Source organism: Malus sylvestris, chromosome 4 (genome assembly GCF_916048215.2).
Source record: "Malus sylvestris chromosome 4, drMalSylv7.2, whole genome shotgun sequence".
NCBI lineage: Eukaryota > Viridiplantae > Streptophyta > Magnoliopsida > Rosales > Rosaceae > Malus > Malus sylvestris.
Genome location: NC_062263.1, coordinates 28,991,807 through 29,018,099, shown reverse-complemented (window position 1 = coordinate 29,018,099; position 26,293 = coordinate 28,991,807). Strand labels below are relative to the sequence as shown.

General features: G+C 37.2%; 4 protein-coding genes and 1 pseudogene across 6 annotated transcripts; 3 read left to right on the top strand and 2 right to left on the bottom strand.

The window, feature by feature from the left end:
• The first annotated feature begins 459 nt into the window (after positions 1-459).
• LOC126619154 (zeta-carotene desaturase, chloroplastic/chromoplastic-like) lies at positions 460-4,919 on the top strand. Of its 3 annotated transcripts, none has more exons than XM_050287435.1 (14): positions 461-886; positions 1,252-1,367; positions 1,559-1,693; positions 1,786-1,858; positions 1,951-2,024; positions 2,274-2,378; positions 2,527-2,771; positions 2,897-2,984; positions 3,147-3,189; positions 3,289-3,445; positions 3,578-3,706; positions 4,012-4,084; positions 4,229-4,393; positions 4,472-4,919. In XM_050287435.1, exons 1-14 carry the CDS (start codon positions 751-753, stop codon positions 4,637-4,639), a joined length of 1,707 nt encoding a protein of 568 aa, XP_050143392.1. In that variant the 5' UTR covers positions 461-750; the 3' UTR covers positions 4,640-4,919. The 3 variants fall into 3 exon arrangements, with proteins under 3 accessions (XP_050143393.1, XP_050143392.1, XP_050143391.1); XM_050287434.1 differs by having other exon boundaries at positions 1,243-1,367; XM_050287436.1 differs by lacking the exon at positions 2,274-2,378 and having other exon boundaries at positions 460-886; positions 1,243-1,367.
• A 658-nt stretch (positions 4,920-5,577) lies between these two features.
• On the top strand, positions 5,578-8,249 carry LOC126619157 (uncharacterized). The gene is made up of 9 exons (XM_050287438.1): positions 5,578-5,824; positions 5,919-6,058; positions 6,406-6,512; positions 6,658-6,723; positions 6,888-6,970; positions 7,149-7,195; positions 7,496-7,574; positions 7,674-7,768; positions 7,880-8,249. The coding sequence occupies exons 1-8, from the start codon at positions 5,753-5,755 to the stop codon at positions 7,761-7,763; spliced, it is 684 nt and encodes a 227-aa protein (XP_050143395.1). The 5' UTR covers positions 5,578-5,752; the 3' UTR covers positions 7,764-7,768; positions 7,880-8,249.
• Positions 8,250-8,921: 672 nt separating this feature from the next.
• LOC126619155 (uncharacterized) lies at positions 8,922-10,196 on the bottom strand. The gene has a single exon (XM_050287437.1). The coding sequence runs from the start codon at positions 10,018-10,020 to the stop codon at positions 9,037-9,039; it is 984 nt and encodes a 327-aa protein (XP_050143394.1). The 5' UTR covers positions 10,021-10,196; the 3' UTR covers positions 8,922-9,036.
• Positions 10,197-12,390: 2,194 nt separating this feature from the next.
• LOC126617815 (uncharacterized) lies at positions 12,391-13,162 on the bottom strand. Its single transcript, XM_050285874.1, has one exon. The coding sequence runs from the start codon at positions 13,004-13,006 to the stop codon at positions 12,578-12,580; it is 429 nt and encodes a 142-aa protein (XP_050141831.1). The 5' UTR covers positions 13,007-13,162; the 3' UTR covers positions 12,391-12,577.
• Positions 13,163-25,321: 12,159 nt separating this feature from the next.
• LOC126618786 (uncharacterized) lies at positions 25,322-25,797 on the top strand (annotated as a pseudogene).
• Positions 25,798-26,293: the final 496 nt, after the last annotated feature.

The following is a 26,293-nucleotide window of genomic DNA, read 5'->3' as shown; positions in this document are numbered from 1 at the left end:
GGTAACACAGAAGGCAGCGCACTTCTAACGTTACATTTGCTCGCTTAATTTCTGATGCTTCACCAAATTGAAACAGACAATACAATAAACTTCAAACCAACCACAAAATACCACCTCCAAATATATATTTTATTTCGTTGAAAAAAATATATGTATATGTATATATAATTTATTTATTTATTCTGTAATATAAACAAAATTGTTTTTATTATTACAAAATTAATAGGGCGTTTTTTTTTTTTGAAAAAAACAGGATGTTTTGAAAGAGAACAACTTATACGATACAAAGATAATAGAGAGTAACTAACACGTTTTATATTATTGATACGAAATATCAATGTAGTGGTTTACCGGTGTCTTATAAGTTATTCTCGTTTTAAAACTCATATGGCGGGTCCCACATGACATTGTGAGAGTGGAAATTGATATTATTTTTGAAATTCTGTATTACCACTTACCAGAATTTGCACATGAAAGTTGGGTTCGCCAAACTCAGTTACGTGACAAATTCTCACCCTCAGCATCTCCTCCACTCCTGATAGTCTGATACCCTCTCTCTCTCTCTCTCTCTCTCTCTCTCTCTCTCTCTTATGCTTCAGAGCTAGCTAGTTTGATTTCCTTCACTCTCTCTTTCTTTACACAGACCAGTACTCTGCTTAGAGAGAGGGGAGAGAGAGAGAGAGAGAGAGAGAGAGAGAGGAGAGAGAGGAGAGCTCAATTGAAGTTGTGGGTTATTAGAGGCTTGAATCCATGGCTTCTTGGGCTCTTTTACCGGCAGCTCCAGTAACTGGTCGCTGTCTGGTGATTCCTGCCAGGACAAAGAGGTCCTCCTCCTTCTGGGTTCGCTCTTCTTTGGACACTAATGTTTCTGACATGAGGGTAAACGGTAAAGTTCCCATTTTTCTTAAGCTCCAACTTGTCAGTTTTCAATGGTTTTATAGCTTTTTAGTTGATTTTAATTTCTGGGTTTTCTTTCTGTTGGAGAATTATTGTGATGCGATGATTGTTACTTCAATTGGATTCATGATAAAGTTATTGGCTTTTGATCAAAGTTCAAACTTTTCAAGTTCCAAATTCCATTAATTTATTTTAAGAACTAATCTTTGTGCTGCAATTTGAGGTTAATACTTAACATTACCACGAAAAGTTAGACAGAATATGGTGTTTGGTGATTAAGTGAAGGATTATTTACTGTTTGAGCTACTATTTAATGTATACTGAGATGAATGCTTAATCTTCCAGCTCCAAAAGGGTTGTTTCCACCTGAACCAGAGTTCTACCGCGGTCCGAAGCTGAAAGTGGCCATTATCGGAGCTGGACTCGCGGGCATGTCAACCGCCGTTGAGCTTTTGGATCAAGGCCATGAGGTTTGTTTACTTTGTCTGAATTGTATGTTTCTTTCGGTTTAGAGCTATATTGCTTCAATGTGTGAATTGAATTTTTAAAGTTGGACACTTTGACTGAACTTCTTAGTAAGCTAACTTCATAATTTTCTGTAAGGTTGTTTGATGACCGATTGTCTTTTCCTGGGAAACTTGTTAATTTGTAAATTCTGCAGGTGGATATTTATGAATCGAGGCCTTTCATTGGCGGAAAAGTGGGCTCTTTTGTTGATAAAAAAGGAAACCACATTGAAATGGGACTCCATGTTTTCTTTGGTTGCTACAGTAATCTTTTCCGATTAATGAAAAAGGTGAACAACTATTGCTTGGTTGAACTTCTGTTACACTACAGAAATATTATGTATAATTGCTTATAAGTTTTCTTGGACCACCACTTAAACAGGTGGGTGCAGACGAAAATCTTCTTGTCAAGGATCATACTCACACTTTTGTAAACAAAGGGGGTAACATTGGTGGTATGTCTTGGTGCCTGATCTTGTATTTCACGGTTCATTCCTGAATCACTTATATCCAATGTACATTATCCGTTACTTGTTTTTCATCGCAGAACTTGATTTTCGGTTCCCAATTGGAGCACCAATACATGGGATTCTTGCATTTTTGTCTACAAATCAGATTAAGGCAGGTTTTCCCATTGCCACCATGACTGACTTTACTGCAAATCATCATCATTGTCACATCTCATTATTTTGGATACCAGTATAGAGAATATAGCATTGTTCACCTTGTGTCAGGAAAAACAGTAAAAGAAAAAAAAAAGACACTTTTTCCATGTTTTCATTGAGTTGATTAATCCTAGTGAACCAAATTGTAATGTAGCTTCTTGCTGAGTTAGATTTCTGTTACTGAATTTCCTTTATAACTGTTCAGACTTACGATAAAGCAAGAAATGCAGTGGCTCTTGCCTTAAGTCCGGTTGTAAAGGCTCTTGTTAATCCAGATGGAGCATTGCAGGACGTACGGAATTTGGATAGTGTAAGAATGAAAGATATTTTTATCTTTTATTTTGATCTCCATTCATATTGTGTTTTCAGTTGAAACTGGAAATGTTTGGAAGTCTATTGCAAGTTATTATTTTCTCACACAATTTTTGTATTTTAAAAATTGAACTTGGCTTTTGCAGATAAGCTTCTCTGATTGGTTCTTGTCCAAAGGTGGCACGCGAATGAGCATCCAGCGGATGTGGGATCCTGTTGCATATGCACTTGGGTTTATTGACTGTGATAATATTAGCGCTCGTTGTATGCTCACTATATTCACATTGTTTGCCACTAAGACCGAGGCTTCCCTTCTACGCATGCTCAAGGGTTCGCCAGATGTTTACTTAAGTGGCCCCATCAGAGATTATATCATTGCCAAGGGGGGCAGGTATATCTTTGTAAAAGCTAGAAGAGCTTTACATTGAAATGATGAGATAACAGTTGTTTGTTTTTCAGTTTCTCCTATATCAGTTGATCTCTTATCAGTTGGAATGTCATTTTCTGCTGTTACAGGTTTCATCTCAGGTGGGGATGTAGAGAAATACTATATGATAAATCTTCTGATGGCGAAACATATGTTACTGGATTTTCGATGTCTAGGGTAACTTACTTATCATATTGCTTCTTTTAATATGAATGAAATTTAATAAAGATTGATTTCTTTGACGACTGGAATCTTTAATTGTGTTAACCTTGGATGCGTGTAGTGGAACTTGTGCTTCTTTAAGTGTAAATACCTAGTTTGTTCTTTTTGTGGTTGTAGGCTACTAACAAGAAAATTGTGACAGCCGATGCTTATGTTGCAGGTTTGTGGTTTACTCTTGCTCCTTTGTTCCTTCCTATTCCGAAAAACTATTTCCAATTTCAGTTGAATAAGTTTTTCTCCCATATTTGTATGTTAACAGCGTGTGATGTGCCTGGAATCAAGAGACTGCTTCCTTCTCAGTGGAGGGAATGGGATTTTTTCAATAATGTTTATGAGCTAGTTGGAGTCCCTGTTGTCACTGTGCAACTTAGATACGACGGTTGGGTCACAGAGTTACAAGATCTAGAACGGTCAAGGTGATTCTCCCTTACACACTGAAGTACTTAGATGTGAAAAGAAAAACTCTTTCGTGTTAAGGACCTTGTCAGAATCTTAAAAAAAAATTTGCTTCTTCAAGACTAATGGACAGGGATATTTTTGTTTGATAGGCAATTGAAGCAAGCTTCGGGATTAGATAATCTCCTATATACTCCTGATGCAGATTTCTCTTGCTTTGCCGACCTAGCGCTTACTTCTCCTGAAGATTACTACATTGAGGGACAAGGTTCACTCCTCCAGTAAGGAAAACATACCCATTATTATTCTTATCTTTCGGTTTTACAAATAGAGATACATTAGATTTTAGAAAAAAAACAGACACCCTCTTTATTTGGCCTCCTGTAGAACTTTGAAATGTTCAAACCGAACCAAGTAGATGCGGTGGTTTTTTAATTGCTTGAAATTTCCATCCTAGTTGAGCAAAATACATTACACACACACACACACACACACATACACATTCCGATTAGGTATCAAGTCACTGCACTTCCTATTTGCACTTTTATAATTTTGAACTTAACGCTGGTGCTTCTTCATCTTGCAGATGCGTTTTGACACCAGGTGATCCTTACATGCCTTTACCAAACGAAGAAATTATAGCAAGAGTGACGAAACAGGTAATTAGCTTCTAAAGAACACTTTGCATACGTTAAGCAAGTTAAACTGCAGTTAGAAGAAACCAATAAAAACATTGAATCTTTTTTTTTTTTTTTTTGGTCAATGGAAACATCAAATCTGAACCTTAAAATTTTCAATTCAAGGTTTTGGCTTTATTCCCATCATCCCAAGGTTTAGAAGTCACTTGGTCATCAGTTGTCAAAATTGGGCAATCTCTCTATCGGGAGGGACCTGGCAAAGATCCGTTTAGACCTGATCAGAAGACACCTGTGAAGAATTTTTTCCTCGCTGGCTCATACACAAAACAGGTAGGTTTGCGCAAGTGATTCTTCTGTAGAAGAATGATGAAAGAAAATGCAAATTCTAATTGGCTGTACCTTCTACAGGACTATATCGACAGCATGGAAGGAGCAACTTTGTCTGGCAGGCAAGCCTCTGCATATATATGTGATGCCGGGGAAGAGTTGGTGGGATTGAGAAAGAAGCTTGCAGCCCAAGATTCTGGGGAATACACAAAAGCTGTTAATACTACTGATGAGCTGAGTCTTGTCTAACACATTGCCTGCCTGCCATTCGTTCGTTAGCACGGAAAAAAACCTCCTCAAATCAAAATGTGGTGTCAGCCGGCGAGTTTGACATGAGCTAGCTTTGTTCATTACACATGTTTTACAATGTTCTATATCAAGTATAGAAAGGTTAGTCTCATTTGCGAATCATGCGATGAATGTAAACCTGTTAGGCATGAAATATATTTTCAATCGCACGATTTCTGTAAGTAAACAACATCGTCAAACTTTTAACATCGAACAAGAAGCGATGTTTTGCCTGCTGAAATGCCCTTAACAGACTTTGGCCTGCATCACTAGCAGGCATTCTACCCATGCACACGGCAGTATCAATAGGCTCGAAAATAGCATCAGAATCAAGCAGCAGACCCGGTCTTTTAGGCTGGCGTTTGTAGCGCTGCATAACATATTGCAGAATTTCTTCTCGCAGAGTTGCATATGCAGTTTGAGCAAGGAAACTGTACGGGGGGCTACCTGTGCCGTCATAAACCCTCCGCTCGTCATTCCTCGTCCTGAACAGTGCAGGATCTATACCGAGGCGCTTTCCGGCAACACTAATTCCTAACACTTTTAAGACAGAACCTGGGAATTCCGGCAGGCACAAGCTGCATTGCTTGAAAACTTCCTTTTATCTCCGCATCATTACCAAATTGCAGAAGCGTATGTGTTCCATTTTTTGCAGTCCACCATGGCAGGCAGTAAGAGAAGCGCATGTTGGTTTCGTAAACTAGTTGCCTAGGATGAACGGGAGGATCCCGGGATCCTCATGTCCGTTCATCGTAGGTTTTGTGAGGTACTGTTCAAATACAATTTTAAATAAAAGTATTTAAAATGATTTCTAACCGCACTATGTACGATGAATGAACACGATTTGAGGATCTCCAGAATCCTCACAAACACAATTCGGGAAGGATCCTCATTCCTCTGCCATGAACTGTAAACTGTTGTCTTATGTACACGCGTTGCGCAAACATTGGAGCTTAAAAACCCAACCCGCCATTAACCGGCCCAATTTCCTCCAACCCAAATATAACCCGACCCGACCTTTGCAGTTCCCCAACTGTATTAACCGACTAGGTGAAATCTGAACCCGCCAAAACAATGGCGGGAGTAGCGTGTTACGGTTGCACTGCAACTGCAACTCTACGGCTTCCTCCGCTCCCGCAGACGAAGGTAACACACAGAATTCAAATTTCGGTTTTCAATTTTACTTCAATTCCTGACCGTTTGTTGCTTTCTGATCCATTTATGACCGTCCATTTTCCAGGGAATCCGCGGCATCCGGTGCTCCTCCGCCGCACCGGATAACAACAGCAACAAGAGAGAAACCCCGCAGGTTTTGAAAATCGCTGTGAGCGGAGTCACTGAGCTGCTCAGGCTCCTCTCCTCCTCCAACAAAGCATCCAGGTATTCTTCCCATTTTACCCTTCTCAGATTCAATCTTTTGATATTTTCCGAATTTTCGAATTTTCGAATTTTCGAGCTTTCGATTTTGTGTGTAGAGTTGATAATTTGGAATAATTCTATGATGTTTTAAATTATCGTTAATTGTACAATCTACTTGTCAAAGGTTGTTCCTTTCTAACAATTTTAGATGACCATAACGTCTAACATTACACATACCAGTGGTTGTGAGCATACTATATGAAGTTATGAACCCTAAATAACATTGGTCACAATTATTTGTCCGATCAATTTGTTGGTGACTCGAGCTCTTTGGATTTCTGTGTTTTAATTTTGTCAACATGTTGCAGATTAAATGGAGTGAGTGACAAAGAAAGCGATGAGTTTTCAGTTTCCGGCATTGATGATGTTGTAACGATTCTCCAATCTGATTTCGAGAATGCGTATTTTGTAACAGGTACTACTGCACTGTTTGAATTGAATGAGACCTTCCTGTGTATGTCTATGTACATATATGAATGATCGTTTCCTCACCTAGTGAAATAAGGTTTTGTTGTCGTTGTTGTTGTTGTTTCACTTTTCTACTTTGGGTTTGGTAATAGGGATTTTCACTTCTGCAATTTATACTGAAGATTGTGTCTTTGAAGATCCAACTATTAGATTTCGAGGTAAGAAAATCCTGGCGATTCGCTTTTGTGTCACTTGTACTTTATATATGGTACAATGCACACACATGTAAAAAGATGTCTGCTTGTCTTAAATGAATTCGATTGCATGCTCAATTATGTAAGACTTATCGCTCTGCTAATTTTCATGGTCTTTGGCTGTTTAGGTAAGGACTTGTATTCTCGCAACTTGAAATTGCTTGTTCCTTTCTTTGACTCTCCCTCAATTGGATTAGAAAAGATCGAGAAGGTAGTCATTTCGCAGTGTATCATAGTTGAATTCAGTACTATAGTTCAAGATATTAGATATATCACCACCACACGCACCATGTTAACTGAACTATAATGTGCTGTGTAACACTGCTTTATTTGAGGCCAAACGCTGAAAACCCGAGCTGATTAGATACTGTAAACATGACTATGTACAGGGTATCGATTCTGAAACAAATTTTGTGCTTGCAACATGGAAGCTCAGGTGCTTAAAATGATCTTGTCGATTTTTCACATGGATTTTCTGTGATAAGTTCTGGGTGTATTAGTATGTATTAGGCATATAGGCATAGAAAATATCTTGGCCTTTCTTTCAACATATTTTGCTCTTTATGCCTTTTGATAGCATGTCAAAAAGTAGAAAGGGAAATATTAGAGTTGGTCTTCGCGGTTCCACGGTACCACCCCGTTTCATGAAGTGATTCTCTTTGATTGTGTCCATCCTGCTGCATTCTTTGTAACTCCTAGCTGTGGGTTCATCCTAACTATTTTTATCGGTCTGCAGGACATACCTAAAACTTCCATGGAGGCCTCTCATTTGCATCGATGGAAGTACGGTCTATGACTTAGACGATAAGTTTAAAGTGAGAACAAAAAGCGCTTTCGTATGCTGGATTATTGATCCTTAACATATGGTAGTTTTGCCAGTCATCAATTTGTGATTTCCCCTATTGGTTTAACAGATTGTAAGGCACGCTGAAAGTTGGAATGTCTCTGCAATTGAGGCCATTGGCCAGCTGTTCACGCCTACTTATGGAAGATCCAATGACTGAACACAGTAAGTCTTCGAACTCCCAACGCGGTTTAAATTAAGATGAATAGGAGTTGCTAATCAGGATCAAGACGGAAAAGACTAACATTATGTTCACGGATACTGTTGAACTTTCAGTTGTTGACATTCGATTCTGTAGTTCTGAATTGGCAGACACCAACGTTGTTTGAAGCCCTATATCTCGGCGAAACTTAAAAGTATGATTAGATTCTTATTCTTTTGATAGTATTAGACCTTACTTTTGCTTGGTACATATTGTTTTTGGTATTTCTTTGACTTGTCCCCCAATGTAACGACGTAGGGGGATCCATGTAGACATAGTACCTATTTATACACTCGAACGACCCCTATCATGTTCTGTATGTGGACTTTTGCAGAAGCAGAAATTTACAGTTGCGTATTATTTACGTCAACCGAAATTCTGTCTAGTTCTGTATAGACCTTTCTAATGCTAATATATACTGGATGACATGTGATTTGGTTGCTATTTTATTCCATTTCCGGCGCCTTCTGCCGGTTAGCATCGGGCCAGACAATATGCCATGAAAAACCAAGCGGAGTTTTCCCCTCAACTTTGTGCCCGTAACTACTTTAGACAGCTGCAGAGCCAATGAATTAGATCACAATATTTACCAAGAAAAGTTGCTACATTTTGCCAATCTATATGTTTTCTATGCAGAAAAATGAGATGTCAATATTTTTTTAGTGCTTGTGATTATTACAAAGGGGGAGAAGTGTACGTTTGCAATGATGATATAGAATATAGCCATTAGGCATAAACTGTGTAGGGACAGTAAGCTCCCCATGTTCTTGTGCAGAAAGTCCCGACCTTTCTGTTAAAGGCATTAAAAAAGACTTCAAAATTTGAAAAACAAAGAATGCATATATACTGGATGTGGGCGTAGCTACATTGGCATGGATGTGCTCTCTCTGTGCACTCGAGTTCAAATGATCCTCCCCGCAATTTAGATTAGTCAGAGTAGAATATCGCTTGTATCAGATAAAAAAAATGCATACATACATATACAAAAGGAAAGGAAATTCATTTCAACGCATCCTTTGATTGTATACTCGTGAACACCTTCGTTTATTTTAGGCATGTGAATTGAATGAATCAAAGGAGATTCAAGAGACCAAAATAAATATGAGCGTGCAGAAGGAGAACAAGAATGCGGATGTCATTTCGCAAAGGAAAAACACAAGAAATTTACAATATTAAGGACTTATTTCCAATTTCAAACATGTCCTCATATTGGAATTAATAGATAAAAGTGTCAATCCCTCTTCCAAGCATACAACAACAGAGAAAATCCTCCATTACTACCACACGACCTAGTTGATGAAGAACATGAACTCCTACCCCCATCACTACTTTCATCTGCCCATTGCAGCACGCTCGAGCACGACGGCGATGGAGACACCGATGACATTGATGCTGAAGCAGCCGACGTTGACAAGCTCTTCCTCATCAACTTCTTCTCAGGACCTACCATTTCCGGCCACACTCCACCATCGCCAACTTGAAATACAAATACACCATGACCGTTCCCATTACTGCCACCATGATTATTAACCCAATTGAAGACATCCCAATAAAATTCAAATTCTACTCCGCCAACAAAAATCTTCTCATTGCCTCTGAATTTCCAAGCCAACCTTTTGACAACGAGGCTTGTTACTCCATCTACTTTTACTCTAAGTGTTCCCTCGCTGCACTCTATTCCGATTTCGTGTTTGGACCCCAAGAACTGAGCTCTGGATATGTAATTCCTCCGCCCGAACACATGTTCCCGCCTTGACAGTAAAGCCGGTTGGCTGAGCTTGTGAGTCAGAAGTAACCCTGATCGCTGAGTCAACTCGTCTGAAAGATCCCCCAGAAAGAATTCAAGCCTTGCATTGCAAGAAATGGCGATGTAGAAGCAAGACTCGGGCTCGGCGGAGTTGTGAGTGAAGTCAGCCCGGGTGAAGTCCCAGTAAAGCTTGATTCTTTTGTGGTGGCTGTGGGTTAGAGAGATGGATTTGGAACCGGGTCTGGTTCGAAAGAACGAGAAGGTTGACGGGTTGAGAGAGATAGTGAGGGAGAAAGAGTTAGAGGCATGGATGGTGAGGGAGTGAGAGAAGAGGGTTTTGGACCAGGTGAGAGTGAGATATGTGGGAGAGTTGCAAAGCTGAGTTTGGTATATGCAGGTTATGAGGTTTTGAGGCACTTGAGAGGTGCTTGTGGGTGTGTTGGGCTGGCTGAAACATGCTGGGATCATGGTGTTCCAATTTTCAGTGCTTGTTGCTCAAGCATAAGCACTTGGAGAATTCTGTGGAAGTTTTAATGCGATGAGAGAGAGAGAGAGGTGTGAATGGAGTGTTTGGAGGTTTGATTATATATTCTTTTGGTTTTGTATTGATTGGTAGTTTTATATTGAGGTTTTGTGGAAGAGAGAGAGAGTTGGGAGGCTTAAAGGCTTTGTCCTTGGCTTGTTGATGATGGGTAGTTTGGATTTGAGGCTTTGGAAGCTTAAAGGCTTAGTCTTTGGTTTGGTGCCGATGGGGAGCTTGGGATTTTGAGGCTTTGCTACGTGCTAGTCGAGTATATAATAAGAGCTTTTGGCTTTTAGCTTCTGAGTTTTGGCTTGTGGCTTAGAATGTGCTTGTGGCTTTGAGTCTTGAATGATGAAAGTCACAAGGTTCCCATCATCACAATCATCAGCACCGGTAGCTAAGCCTTACATTCATGTTATATCCTTAATTTGCGCCTTTGATGGATTTTTAAACTCTCTCTCTCTCTCTCTCTCATGGGCATGGGAATGAGCTGTGTTGCACTAGGGTTTCAGCTGGGTCACAGTTGCAGGTGACTTTGGTTTTATTTTAGTTTTACTTTCAAGGATAAGTAGTCTTTCCATTTTTTCTATACATATAATAATGTTGTTTTTCAATTCTTTGCCATCTCGAAAGGAGATTTTAGAAGATGGGGCCTTGGGAAAAGGAGAGAGTCCCCCCAACCACTTTTGTATGGTAGCTTCAGTTTCACTTATCAAGTGGAAATGCATCATGTTTGATACCAAGATGACGACACACAACGAAACATGGCAAGTGAGTTGTAGACTGCAACTTCTCGTATTATTATAAAGCAAAAGAATTAAGTGGAAAGACACGTAAATAGAACCAGTTATGAGCTTCTAATCCAAAATTGAATTAGATAGCACTGAATATGCACAAATAATTAGTAGCATATAAACCCTAGTTTAATGCCTTTTTATTCATATTATAGTGTCTTGAGTTATGTTTTTATGATGAAAAGTTTGTAACTAATTTTATTTGTTTATATTTTTTCAAAATTGATAATGATGAACACACGCCATCAAAGCATGACAAGTAGATTGCAGACTGCAACCTTTTGTATAATAAAACAAAAGAATTGAGCGGAAATGTACAAAAATAGAATCAGCTACAAACTTCTAATACAAAGTAGAACTAAAGAGACATTAAACGGATAATTAGACGTATATAAAACATAGTTTAGATATTAAACGGCCAATTCACGTCATGACGTCTCTTTGATTTATTCATGATGAGAAATTTATAACTAATTTCATTTTTGTATATTTTTCAAAATTGATCAAGATGGCGATACACCAACGAAACATGGCAAGTAGTTGTGGACAGCAACATCTTGAATTATAAAACAAAAGGGTTGAGAGTATAGTACACAAAAGCATGATATTTTCATATTTTGCCATGATTTCAACAACTAATCGTTTTGAATGCCGATGAGCATGTTTAATATTTGGCCAATGCGGACGAAACAAGTTTCTCTGCTCTAACGTTTAGTGTGGCGCCTAACCTAGTAGAGTGGTGCAGTGTTTGAGGCAAGATGTTAAAGGCAAAGGGTCTCTCTTGGGTTGCATGCTGTTTGGCACATTCCCAGCATAATCCCGATCTCCCATCCAACGATCATTCTTCTTCTTTTTGGGTTGCATGGATTTGGTCACTGTTTTCCAAGATATGGTATAGCTACAACATTTTAGTTAACTAACCTACCCAGTTGATCATCGAAACGAGAAACTAGAAAGTTCTGGATGCGATAAATCATATTACGTTGCATGTTCGTCCAAGACACAATAATAAATTCAATTTGATGAACCTAAATGTAGAAATCCTTTATATGTGTCTTAGGTGGATGATTGATGTAGCACGATGCCCACACCTAAAGACCAAAAAGAGAAATTAAGATAATCCATGTGCCATATGCCCTTTTGTATATACTTCTATAAACAATGACCTGAAACAAAGCTTATAGTTCTGCTAAAATATTTTGACTGTTTCGTAGTGAAAAACAACAAATAAAAATTAGTATTCTGTAAACTAGATTGTTTTGCCAAAAAAACTAGTCTCCCCCAAAGGAAAAGAACTTCTGTATCACGGGTGCAATATTGTACCTCTCCATTTCTCATTACGGATATATATTGCAATCTCCCTACATCTTATACAATGCAACTTGTGAATTTAACTGCTTAAAAAATGTTATATATTTTACCTTGTAAATTGCGGACAAAATGACAATTTTTGTACTAAGAATATACGCAAAGTAATATATAAACAAAAGCAAAATCTTAACAAATCCATACATCCCAAAGTAATAAAACAAAAATGCTCCATATATAACACCTGAAAATTAAACAAGTATTCCAAAATTTTCAGGTTCATCACATCTTTTTGCCTATGAATATATTATTCCAAGCATCATTCATTTACTATCTTTGTAGCTAGATGTATACAAAAATACCATTAAATACAAAGATCATGAAAATTATTTGATCCCAGCTATTTGCATACTCTTGCCTTTTCATGTTCAGCTGCCCTCATGAGGAGGCTGCCATGTTCAAGCGCCACCAGAACCGGCGAACCCCCGATCCCTCGCGCCACCGCGAGCATCGTCTCCGCCAACAGAGTCTGAAACTCGTGACCATCGATCACACCATTTTTATCCGCATCAAATCTCTCAAATATTGCATCATGCAGGACGTTGATTTCGTCTTTCGGCTGCGATACGTACCCGATGCCCGGCAAAAGTTTGCCAAACCCTGCACGTAGCTTCTCCCTCGATAGCCCTCCCTGACCGTCCACGTCAAGTTTTCCGAAGCATTCCTTACTGCATTTCTCAAACATCGTTGTGTCTTCCACGAATCCGGTGACGGTCAAATTGTTCAGGGCATGAATAACAACGGCACTGGAACTGCTACTCGTTTTCATTGATCAATCAAAGAATTTCAGCTCTTTTCAGAGATTTGTTTTTTGGGTGTAATTTGTGAAATGAAACTCTGTTGCCTAATTTTGTTGACTTTGCTTATATATATAGAAGATGTGGTTAGCTCCTAATCTTATGGGGTTTCTGTGGTTGATGAGCCATTATTTTAGAAGTTTTGGGTTAGTTGGAGCTATGGTGGCTTGTAAATAATGTTCCTTACTTTTTCAACTGAATAACGCGTTTTAGCAAGACTACGCAACGCATATTCCCCAATAACGTGGTTTGGTGCTATAAGTAGATGGCAAGCAAGCAACTCTCGTGATTCACTGATTCTTATTTCTGAAAGCGGTTTTCTTTTTTTTTTCTTTTTTTTTTGCGTCGACTCTGCGTTTTTTAAGATTATTAAGTGTTTTTATATTAGTAAAAGCGTTTGTAATAATGTTGTGCAAGAAAAGTTAAAAGTGCTTCTTTTGGAAAGCACATTTTATGTTTCAAGTGTTTTTCTTAAAAACGTGTGAAGACATTTATTACGTGAGTGTTTCGTAGAAAAATACTTCATAAAAAATGCTTTTATGACCAATAAACTCTTGGATTTTGAAACGATGCCATTAACTAAAGTGTTTACTTACATGTAAACCAAAAATATATACAATTATTCATACAAATTTCACAGAAAATTACGTATATATCTCTTTTCAAGAAAACCACGTAAGTTGTAACTTTAGCGTCTCTATATTTCTTATCTACGTACCCTTCTTTACCCTCAAACCTTAGGAACTAGAGTCCTTATTCAAGAGATAGTGAAGAATGCTTTCAACCACTTAAAACTACAAGGCCTTTTCAAGCAAATCACGTGCATTTTAACTTTGGCAGCTCTATATTTCTTATCTACCATCCTTTACCCCTCAAACCTCATGAACTTGAGTCCTTGGACAAGCGATGGTGGAGAATGATTTTAACTACTTAAAACTACAAGTCATTTGCTAAGTTGAACCCATATCTGTGTTGAATAATATTGGTTTCCTCAAATTTGTTGACTGAGATAAATCAATGGTTAGATGGAGTGCCAACTCATTACTTCAATCAACGGTCAGATAGAATACCAAATCAGTTTATAGTTAGTTAGTTAGTTAAAAGATAAAGCTTGCTAGCTAAGACTGTATGTTGGCTTATAAATAGCAAAGAACACATATTGTAATTCAGTTAGTCAATTCCAAAGATCAATACAATTTCTCTCTTCGCTATTTCTCTCTTTCTTTAATATTTCTTCTCAGTTTTCTGGTTCTTCTCTGAGTTACTCATAGTGTTAGTCTTAGAGTGTTATCATGGTATCAGAGCCTAGGACGATCGCTTGGGATTCTTTCGTTGCAGTTTTTTGTATCAGGCCGACTGAAATGCTTACTGGGGAGTTTCTGGAAATTTGGTATTTTCATTCTTCGATTGTATTTTCTGTTCTTGAAGTTGTAGATGAACTGTTTGATGAAATGTCGCAGTGAAATATATGATTTGCTTGGTGTGAAATAATTGTAATTGGTGGTGAAATTTGGTTGAAAGATTGTTGATTGTCAAAGTGTTGAAGATTGAAAGAATGAAAGTTGTTGATTGTTGAGTTGTGTACTGCATAAAAAGGCCGAAGCCAGCAATGTGAAGTGTGTTTTGTGTATCAAGATTCAGAAGTTTGTTGATTGTTGAGTGTTATTTTTTGTTACAATGGCTATGAATTCAGTCAAGATTGAAGGGTTACTTGGTATGATTACTGTAAAATTGCAAGAAGATAATTTTGTCAAATGGAACTATCAGTTTTCATCTGTTCTTCGTGGGTATGATTTGTTTGATTTCTTCAATGGGGAATCACAATGTCCACCGAAGTATTGTATTACGCCTGAAGGAGGTGTTACAAAGGAGATTACTCAGGCTTATAAACAATGGATACAGAAAGATTTGGCGTTACTGAGCTTACTCATTGCTACTCTCAGTGATGAAGTTATGGATCATGTGATAGGATGCAAGACTGCACAAGAAGCTTGGGAAAGTTTACAAGAAAGATTTGCCTCTATTTCTGTAGTGAGGATCAATCAGTTAAAAACTGAATTTCACACTGCTAAAAAAGGGTCTGAATCGGTTGATAAATTCTTGCTGAGACTGAAGGTTATTAAAGATCAACTTGTAGCTGCAGGGGAGAGGATTACTGAGAATTATTTGATGATTGTGGTGTTATCAGGGTTGCCACCAGAGTATGAAGTCATTAAAACTATAATTCTTGCTCGAGATACATCTATATCTCTAAAGGATTTCAGGGCTTAATTGATTGGAGTTGAGGGTTCTCTTGAAACAAGATTGACTAATATTGCTGGAACAATGTCAGCAATGTATGTTTGTGGTGATTCGACACATGGAGAAGGAAGTCAAGGAGGCTATCAGTCATTTGAACAAGGTGAAAGTTCTAATTCACAGAGATTTAATGGTTCAAGCGGTTTTAATGGTGGATTCGGTTTTGCTGGAAATGGTGGGAGATCTTTTCAACAGAGATCAAATTTCAACAATAACAGGCGGTTCAATGGTCCTAATAACAATACCAGGTCCTATTCTAATTTTGGGAATAGATCTTATGGTTTCAGTGATTCTAATGGTTCAAATAGTTGCAATGGATCAGTTGACAATAAAAAAGGTCAGTATGGTTGTTCTAACAACCTACCGGGTGGAAGTGGTTTTCGACAAGGAAGTAATTGGCATGGTAATACAAATTACAAGGCTGCTATATCTCCAGAGTGTCAGATTTGTTCAAGAAGGGGTCATACTGCACCAAATTGCTACTATAGGACTGACAGTGATCAAGTCTTCAAGGGGCCAATTTTTTGTCAAATCTGTGGCAAGAAAGGTCATACGGCTATACAATGCTATCACATGAACAATTATTCTTATCAAGGACCTCCTCCATCTCAGTCATTGAATCCAACACTTGTGGGAATGGCAGCTCAGTCATCAAATTCAACACAAGCAGCTCAAAGTATTCATGGGTTTTCTAATGCCGATACATGGGTAGTTGACACAGGTGCAAGTCATCATATGACAGCTAATCTTGAGCATATTAACCAAGTCACTCCTTACAATGGTGAATCGAAAATCACAATAGGAAATGGAGAAGGTTTGCCTGTAAAAAACATTGGTGTATCTAAACTTATTACTGATACTCATACTTTTGTGTTGAATCATGTACTGCATGTTCCACTTCTTGCAATGAATTTGTTATCAGTCAAGAAATTATGTAGAGATAATGGTTGTTGGTTTATTTGTGATGATTTGGTGTTTTTTATCCAGGACAAGGCAACTCGGGTGATTTTGTACCAAGGAAAAAGTGATGATGGGGAATTGTTCAAGATACCAGCATCTGTTTTCAGAAGTTCATTTGCTGCAAAATTGGAGAAGTGTAGTGCATTTCTTAGGAAGAAAGTGAGAAGTTCAGTTTGGCACAAGAGATTGGGACATCCATATGAGGAAGTATTGTCTATCATGTTGAAGACTGCAGATGTGTCTGTTCATAAAGATCCTTGATCTACTATGTGTTCAGCTTGTATTTCAGGGAAAATGTGTAGACTGCCTTTTTCTGTAAAGTAAGTTAGAACAACACATAGGTTTGAAAAGATACATTCGGATGTCTGGGGTCCATCACCTCAGAAATCTATAGAGGGATATAGATACTATGTCAGCTTTGTAGATGATTTTTCCCGTTTTGTATGGATTTTTCCAATGATCAATAAATCAGATGTGTTTCAGATTTTTGCAACGTTTCATGCGTTTGTTAACACTCAGTTTAATAGCTCAATTAAATGTCTGCAAACTGATGGTGGTGGAGAGTATGTTAATAATGTGATGAAGAGTTTTTTGGATCAAAAAGGTATTACACATCAGATTTCATGTCCTTACACACCTCAACAGAATGGAGTTGTAGAGAGAAAACATAGGCATTTGGTTGAAACTGCTTTGAGTTTAATGACAGCAGGTTCAATTCCTGCTATATTTTGGTATCATGCCTGTTCATATGCTGCATTCTTGATAAATAGGATGCCATACACAGGATTGGATAACAAGTCACCTTATCAGATTTTATTTGGTGAAAATGCTGCAATACATAATCTTAAGGTGTTTGGGACAAGAATATATCCATATCTCAGGCCTTATAATCAAAATAAGTTGCAAGTGAGATCAAAGCAGTTTGTTTTTCTTGGATTTGCAATGGGATACAAAGGTGTGATCTGTTATGATATTCTTAGTAGAAAATTCATTATTTCACGGCATGTAATACATGATGAGGATGTCTATCCTTTTAAACATCCGTCTGATTTAAAGAGTGTTCATTCAGGTGGTTCTTCAAGCTCACATCAGAATCATATAGCTATTCAGGTACCTATTCCAGTGTCTAGTATCCAAGAGGAAAATTCAGGATCACATGCTATCAATGATGTTGAACTGCAATCTTCATCTCCAAGTCTCACTATATCAGCTACAAATAGTGACACTGGTACACAGTCAAGGGAGTCAAGGGAATCAGTTTTGGACTCACAGCAATATCAAGCTCAAAACACTTCTCATCATCACTCTGGTACATCATCACTGTTGCCTGTCCACACGGATTCACAACTTCAGGTAGTTTTACCTTTTTCATCACAAAGTGAATCATCCATTAATATTGCAAATTCTACTGATATAAATAATGTTGGTTTTACATGATTGAAAAGTGGTGTTATTCAGAGACAAGATTATAGTGCATTCATTGCATCATTTCCGGAACTCCAATCTCTAAAGCTAACCACAGAAGATCATTTTGGGGGAGGCTATAGTTTTGTGTCTGCGATTACTGATGCCACAGAACAAACCACATTCAGGAAGGCTGCTTTATTACCACAATGGCAGCAAGCAATGCAAGAAGAATATGACTCACTCAGGAGTCAAGGCATTTGGGTTTTAGTACCATCTCCAAGTGACAGGTCAATTGTTGGAAGCAAATGGGTATATAAAGTGAAGAAAAACCCTGATGGTAGTGTTTCTAGGTATAAAGCAAGGCTTGTGGCTCAAGGGTTCTCTCAAGAGCAAGGCATTGACTACTTAGATACTTTCAGTCCAGTGGTTCGACATACTACTGTGAGAATCGTGTTCGCTTTAGCAGCAACCAATCATTGGCAACTTAGACAGCTTGATATTAAAAATGCATTCTTGCATGGTGAATTACAAGAAGAAATTTACATGAAACAACCACAAGGGTTTGTAGATGCATCACATCCCACTCATGTCTGCAAATTAATCAAGTCCTTATATGGCCTAAAACATGCTCCAAGGGCGTGGAATTCCAAGTTTACATCTTATTTGGCAGCTATGAATTTCCAAGCTTCAGCTTCCGATACAAGTTTATTCATCAAGAAAGATGATAATGACATTGTTATTCTCCTCCTATATGTCGATGATATCATATTGACAGGTTCAAACTCAGTCAAAATTCAGAAGATGATTGATGAGCTATCTGAGGTGTTTGAACTCAAAGATATGGGACAGTTAACATACTTCCTTGGATTGCAGATTTCTTATAAGGACAATGGGGATATTTTTATAAATCAGTCCAAGTATATTAGAGATGTGATTCATAAGGCTGGTATGGATTCATGTAAACCTGCAGCTACTCCATGCAAACCTCATGATCAATTGTTAATTTCCGAGGGCTCTTTGATGACAGATCCTTCTCTTTACAGGAGTATTGTAGGATCATTGCAGTATTTGACCTTTACTAGGCCAGATATTGCATATGCTGTTAATAAAGTATGTCAGTTTATGCAGTCTTCAACGGAAATGCATTATGCAGCAGTAAAACGCATACTCCGATATCTTCAAGGCACACAACATCATGGGATCCTATATTCAGCAGCTAAAGTAACAACATTAACTGCGTTTTCCGATGCTGATTGGGCGGTTGATATCAACACTAAAAGGTCGATAACAGGCTATGTAGTGTATCTGGATAACAATCCCGTGTCTTGGCAATCGAAGAAACAATGCTCAGTCTCAAGGAGTTCAACAGAGGCCGAATATAAGGCTCTTGCTCACACTGCTGCTGATGTTGCTTGGGTGAGGGGAATACTGAAGGATCTCGAAGTGTTTTTGTCTTTACCTCCTACAATTCATTGCGATAATATGTCTGCCATAGCTCTTACTGCGAATCCTGTGTTTCATTCTCGAATAAAACATCTTGACACGGATTTCCACTTTGTGAGAGAACGTGTTCAACAAGGAGATCTAGAAGTGGTGTACATTCCAATTGAGGATCAAACTGTCGATGTTCTTACAAAAGGTTTGCACAGTCCAGCTTTTCTTCGACACTGTTACAATCTTAGGCTGAGTACCCCAGCCACGATTGAGGGGGGATGTTGACTGAGATAAATCAATGGTTAGATGGAGTGCCAACTCATTACTTCAATCAACGGTCAGATAGAATACCAAATCAGTTTATAGTTAGTTAGTTAGTTAAAAGATAAAGCTTGCTAGCTAAGACTGTATGTTGGCTTATAAATAGCAGAGAACACATATTGTAATTCAGTTAGTCAATTCCAAAGATCAATACAATTTCTCTCTTCGCTATTTCTCTCTTTCTTTAATCTTTCTTCTCAGTTTTCTGGTTCTTCTCTGAGTTACTCATAGTGTTGGTCTTAGAGTGTTATCAAAATTACCCAAATTATGCCAATGCGTTTCTAATTTATTATCTTAATATAAAAACATACAAGTTCACTATTTTTTGCTTGGAGCTTTAGCATACAAGTTCTCATGGAGTTGCAGATTTCTGGATCCGTATTTGTCCAACTCTTAATTTGGGCCAAGAAAATATGACTACGTTTGTTCGACTTTTCATAAATTTTAACCATGTTGTTCAAACTTCAAGTTTGGAGCCTTCTTCAAGAATAGGCTTGTCTGCATCCTTTCATTTTTTTCGAAAGAGTATTGTTATGCTCGCTCACCTGCTCTATTTTTTCATCCACCTTATAACTAAAATAATCATTATAAATCCATATAAAGTGAGTAAAAAAATAAGACAATGGATAAGCATAATAGCACTCTCTCAAAAATATAAATATAGATGTGTCCGAAAAACTAGACTAATTTCATTTTCAGAATAGTCATTTTACATCTTGCAAGGCGCTTTTCTAGTAATACCAACATGATATAGACTCGCTTCATAACAAACACAAAGAAAATTGCATGAACGATCCAAACCTACTTCAATTTCTGTTATAAATGATGAAGCAAGTTCCAGCACTCCAGAAGGACTTGCTTGGAAGGAGAGCACTCGCATGTTCTCCATCTTCGGTCATTTTTAACCATCGCAATGAAAATGATTTATGGTTATGATTATGGTTATGGTTAGTAGCACTTTCTCTAGAAAATGGATCATTAAATGAACGACCGGAAATAGTTATGATTAGTAGCACTATCTTGAAGATAAACACCTCGCTCCAACAATGTAGATCCATGGTTACGATTGACTTGTGTACGTTTCCATTTATCCTCGAGTCTTCTACAATCATGGTCATCAACTACAATAATGGTCAAGTTACTATAACTGGTGTTTTTCTTTCTTCAACTACAATTGGATATATAAATTGAATAAACATGAAATAATAGAAAGTAATAAAATAGTAAGAAATATTACTTTGGCCCTCGTATAGTGTCAACCTAAACTCTTTTTTTTTTTTTTTTTCGACCGAAACTCTTTTTATGTTCAACAGATTTGGTGATTCTTTGAATTACATAGTGGATAAAAATTTCCACTTTCAAGTTTCAACCAATACAATGACAAATTGGCATATTAGCTGATTTTCCAAATTTAAAAGGAAATATTTTCCAATTCTAAATTGTGCAGGGAGAGATATACAACTGTGGAGGTCGGACTGGTTATTTCATGTCATTTTTAACCTGTCAACCATTTAATTAATCTTATGAGAGAATTGAACTTTTGTGCAATTTACTTATCCTTAACATATTCTTAATTATATTCGTCTCTTTCCCCAAACTCTATGAGCTACAGTTCACCATCTTACCTATATAGGTCTCTCTCCCCAAACTCCGTGGACTACAATCCACCATCTTAATGTAGTTCCGTCAATGGTAACTACCATAGTTTTAATAATATGCGTTCAAAATCAAATACCTAAAAAAAGATTCAAAAGTTCAGTTGATGAGATGCACTAAAGAATCTGGGATTGCTGTTTTTTTTTTGGGACGACCAAAATGAACTTACCTACCCAATTTCCCAAAACCCCCCTTCCAAAAATACTTGACATGCCATCCTCCTTTTCCAATTTTTTTTTTTTTTGTTTCATCGTCTTCTGCCTCTATTAATGTGGTTTTCAACATTGTGGAATTTGTAAATATATATAATTAAAGCATCAACCTTAAGGGTACTCTAATCTTCGAAGTCAGAAAATAACTTTCGTATTCTTTTTCGAATGCACATGAATTATGCTTACTAGAGAAACACTTTTGTATGACTTACTTCACATTAAAATTTAATGATCATGACAATATTCATGAAATAACCACTTTCTTTGTTTGCTTAAAGTTTAGAGGGAGGTGAGGCTACCATATCCCAGAGCTGGGGCAATACCACAAATCTTTGGAGGACTCACTAAGGGTTGTAGTCCATTTTCTTGTTTTTACATATTGTCCACCAAGACGGAGTGCTGGCTATAGGACTCGAACCTAAGTCTTGATCTAGCAAAGAGAACAATGCTTACCAACTTAACCAACCTTCATCGGTTGAAATAAGCACTTTTTATGGCACACTATAAAGCCTATTTGCATGAGATGAAGACTTTGATAAATGTCTATAGAGAAAAGAATTTTGTGGCGGACAGTTTAGCGACATATAGTCTTGATTTAGATTTAGGTCATTTTTATTTTGATACTCCTCTTTCTTGTTCAGTTAGTTTTATTCTTAATGATCGACTTGAGATGTCTTGGTCTATATTTATTATTGAGTAGGTTTGTTTGGGCTCGCCTTGTTTTTCAACCAAAAAAAAAAACTTTGATAAATGTTTTGATATCATTTTTGGGCATAAAGATTTGTCTCGATTATTTAAGGCTGCATCTAACCCATGTTAGACTGCCTACGTACCCTTGAACACGATCAAGCCTTTCGTAGTTCACCATTCAATCTTAATCCATTTCCGATTATATTCCAAATAAACGAAATATCCAACATTAGTTCTAATGATTGAAACACATCCAATGGATACCAAATTCATATTTAGAATATCCAAATTTGTATAAAATGGTAGCATCGGCCCACTGGCCACGCGCCGTCGGGAAACACCTCAAATAGCCCTCAAACCGCCGGAAACCCTTGAATTTGGGTGTTCTTGATTCGACTCAAAAACCATGCTGATGCCCCAACCAATGCATGGGCTTTGCTCCAGGCCTCAAAGGGAGTCCAAAGGTGGTGGTAATTGAAGGACTTAGCTTCAAGATTTGAGGAATTGCCACCATGAACCCCGCCCCACCCACTGTGTAGATTTCACCATTTTAAGGCTAAATTTCACCAAATTTAGGGTGGAATGGGTAGAGGGGAGGTCGAGGAATATTTTCCAAGTAGTTTCTCGACGTGATTCGCCATAATTTATCCAGAGAAAGCACCGGATTCCATGCTTTCCCGCCGGGTCGAGTCTCAATGGAGAAATGGGTCGAGAGAGTTGTCTACCCCTCTTTCTCCCTCATTTCCCTCCCGTCTCCTCTCCTCATTCGGCCGCTCCTTCCTCCCCCTTCCTGATTTGCCGAGCCCTCTCATTTCTCTCCTTCCTTTTTGATCCCAACCACACATGTGACTCCATCCTAAAGGTCCATGCTCCAAATTTTTGCTGGAGCCTTCTAGAAATGGAGGGCCAAATTTACTAAAATGTCCCCGACTTTAAACGTTAATAACTCCTTCATTATAACTTTGTTTCACTAAGAGTTATCCCTACGTGTTCGTGATATCGAGCTCTATCCAAATATATCAAGAAATACGATAAAATATATGAGGATAAAATGCGTCCTCGTATAATTACATTAAGTTAACTAGGGCATTTTCGTCTTTTTCACTTATCAATAAATTTTTACGATGTAAATTATAATAATTTCCAGAAACAAAACTTCCAAATTCCTGAATTAAATTTTCATAACTATAAATCGATCTATTTTCTATTTTCTCCACATATTCATATATTTAAATTTTTAGGGTATTACAATAATAGTTATCAAAGATTTCTTAACAAGCTAAACAATTTTACACATGATTTTTAATAAGAACACCGTTTTATTGTAGTATTCGTCCATGTTATCTCTAATTAATTATGAGTTTTTATTTTTATTTTTATTTTTTATGTGATCTAATATCCTAGTGGATATGGTATTAAGTTTCTACACATATATTTTAAGTTTGAAATTCTTCTAAATTATTGTAATAGTTTCAAACTCTTCATTTTCTCCTTAATATAGTAAATAAAGAAGAGGTTGATGGTAATGATTAAAAGAGTAAAGTGATTGCTAATACCCACATTTGTATGTTAAAATTCGTGTGTGTGGTATACCTGTTGGTGAATTTGACTACAAATATGGTCCTACGTATTTGAAAGGGAAAGAAGGCGTCCGCGAATATATAAAATAGTCAATTTTTGAGGGTGTTGGTTTTGTGTTTTAAAACAACATGATCTTCTAGAATTAGGGTTTAGGGTTTAGGCGAATATAATTTTTAATCCCTTAGAAGATGCTCTCTTTTTTACTCAAATGAGTAAGAATTCGATTTTTGTTGGAGAGATTTTTAGTTAGTCGGAAATACAATTCGGTATACAAAGTATATTAATATAATTATATAATAGACTGGAAATTTAAAAAAAAAATCAACAAATTATATTATGACACTAGTTGCACTAGATTGTACTCTTTGTATGCTGAAAAATTTCTCTTTTTCATAAACCAATATGCATGGGAACCATCAAATTTCTCATTCTTTTACCACAAAAAATAATCCCAATAAATCAAACATTATTTAATTTTACACTTGAAATTTTACGATTGATCTCCTTGTCCAATTTGGCTTGTGTAAGAAAAATATTAAATCGTATAAATTTTGCTAAGATTAAATATCTTTTGGTCGTGATTCTTGTGAATTATAATTTTAATATATTAAAGTTGTGTTAACCAATGCACGTGTTTGGTAATTTGGCTTATATATGTGCCCTACGTTATTTTAATCCCCCCAATGCATAGTGGACGCTAGTATTTTATAATCTCCATAATATTTTTTTGTTTAGTGTTATCATCCTCTATGACCATCTTCAACCGAAGAATCCAGAGGGCTAGAGGGTCGGAAAACGCTCGAAAATCGTCTTCAACCGAGTGCTAAGCCAAAGAGCTCGTGGACCTCACTGGACAAAAAAGGGCCAAAGGGCCAACCGACTGTCCCAAATGAGCATGTCAGCCAGCCCCGGGCTGGGCTAGAAATTTGAGCATTTCTGTCGGATATAACCAATAGGAATATATTTAATATAAATATATTTTTTGTCGGTTATATCCGACGTGAATGCTAGGCCAAATTTCAAATGCAACGGCTTGGATTAATTTTTTTTTTTTTTTGGTTTTTTGGGCCAAAGATTTTTTGTTTTAATTCTAAAAAATTCTCATTTTTTCCTATAAATACCTAAACCATTCATTCACCATTCTTTACAAAATTTTCACCATTCCTACACCATTTCAATTCTCATATTTTCTTACCTCTTTCAAAAATATTTCCTTCAATTCTTTCAATAATTTTCAAATGACATCGTCAAGCTCTTTGCAGGGCTTATAGATAGGTGTTGGAAGATAGTGTGAGGGGGAGTTCTCAAACAAGTGAAGGTGTTTGGACTCGTATGTCCAAAAAATATTTAGAGTTCTACGAAGGCACCACTCTACTGAATATCTGAAACCACGAGAGTTGTTCTTCAAGATGGAAGAAACATCTTCATCCAAGTTTGAACAAATGGCATCAAGCACTGTTAGCAGCCGCAAGTAGACATGAAAACGGCGCTAACTACTACGACGAAGTAAGTGTTTTCCCAATTTATTTTAAATATTTAATTATATTACATTTAATTTCATGAATTACTTTCCTTTAATTTTTGTAAATATATTTAATTTCATAAATTGATTTCCCTTAATTTTTGTAATTATATTTTTTAGGTACGCCAAGCGGAGGAATTGTATATGGAGGGCAACTCGAAACCCTTTCAGTTTCACGGTTGTGGGAAATTTGTAAAGGGTGGGTGTTATTTGAAGATCCACTTCAACATAAAGTAGGTCCTACGCCGGTGTTCGGAACTGCATCCTCGGCTGCATATATGGATGAAGATGGATCTCCTACCATTCAACAAACAAGGGTAGAAAATTCATCTTCGGGTGAATGTTCCATACCTAGGGCTACGGGACGAAACAAGGCCCGAAGGTTGAAGGAAAATGGCAAGGCAAATGATGATTACGCTGCGTAACAGGAAGTGGCAGCCTCATTGTGATTAATGGTGGAGCAAAATGCCATTGTTACTAAATAAAGGAACCGTAGGCGTGAAGAACGGGCCAAACAAATACAAGAAGAGATGGATGATAAGAATATGGAAATGAACACTTCGAATTACACTCCATTGAGTAAGGCCTATTTTGATAGAAAAAAAAAGATATTATGACCCGGCGACAATTGTTTACCTTTGACTATACTCCTATAATGGCGGATGATGAAGATGATGTTGATTATGGATATTAAATTTAAGTTGTTGTAATTTTTTTAAATTTAAGTTAATGTTGTTTTTAAATTTAATTTTTAGTTTTTAAATATAAGTTGTTGTAGTTTTTAAATTTAAATAATTAATTATGTTTGGCCCTATGGCCCTTTGGCCCTCAGGCCCTCAGTTGGAGACAATTTTTTTGTGACAGGACTAAAACGAGCCCTATGGCCCTTGGTTGGAGATGGAGGCAAATATGACACTGTACTGTTCATTAAAATATTAATGTCATCTCCAACTGAAGGCTGGCTAGATAGCTCGTTTTAGCCCTCTGGCCATCCAATATATTAATATTTTAATGAACAGTACATGGTCATATTTGCCTCCATCTCCAACCGAGGGCCAAAAGGCCAAACATAATTTATTATTTAAATTTAAAAGCTACAACAACTTAAATTTAAAAACTACAACTTAAATTAAAAAACGACAAATTAAATTTAAAAACAACAAATATGAGAATTGAAA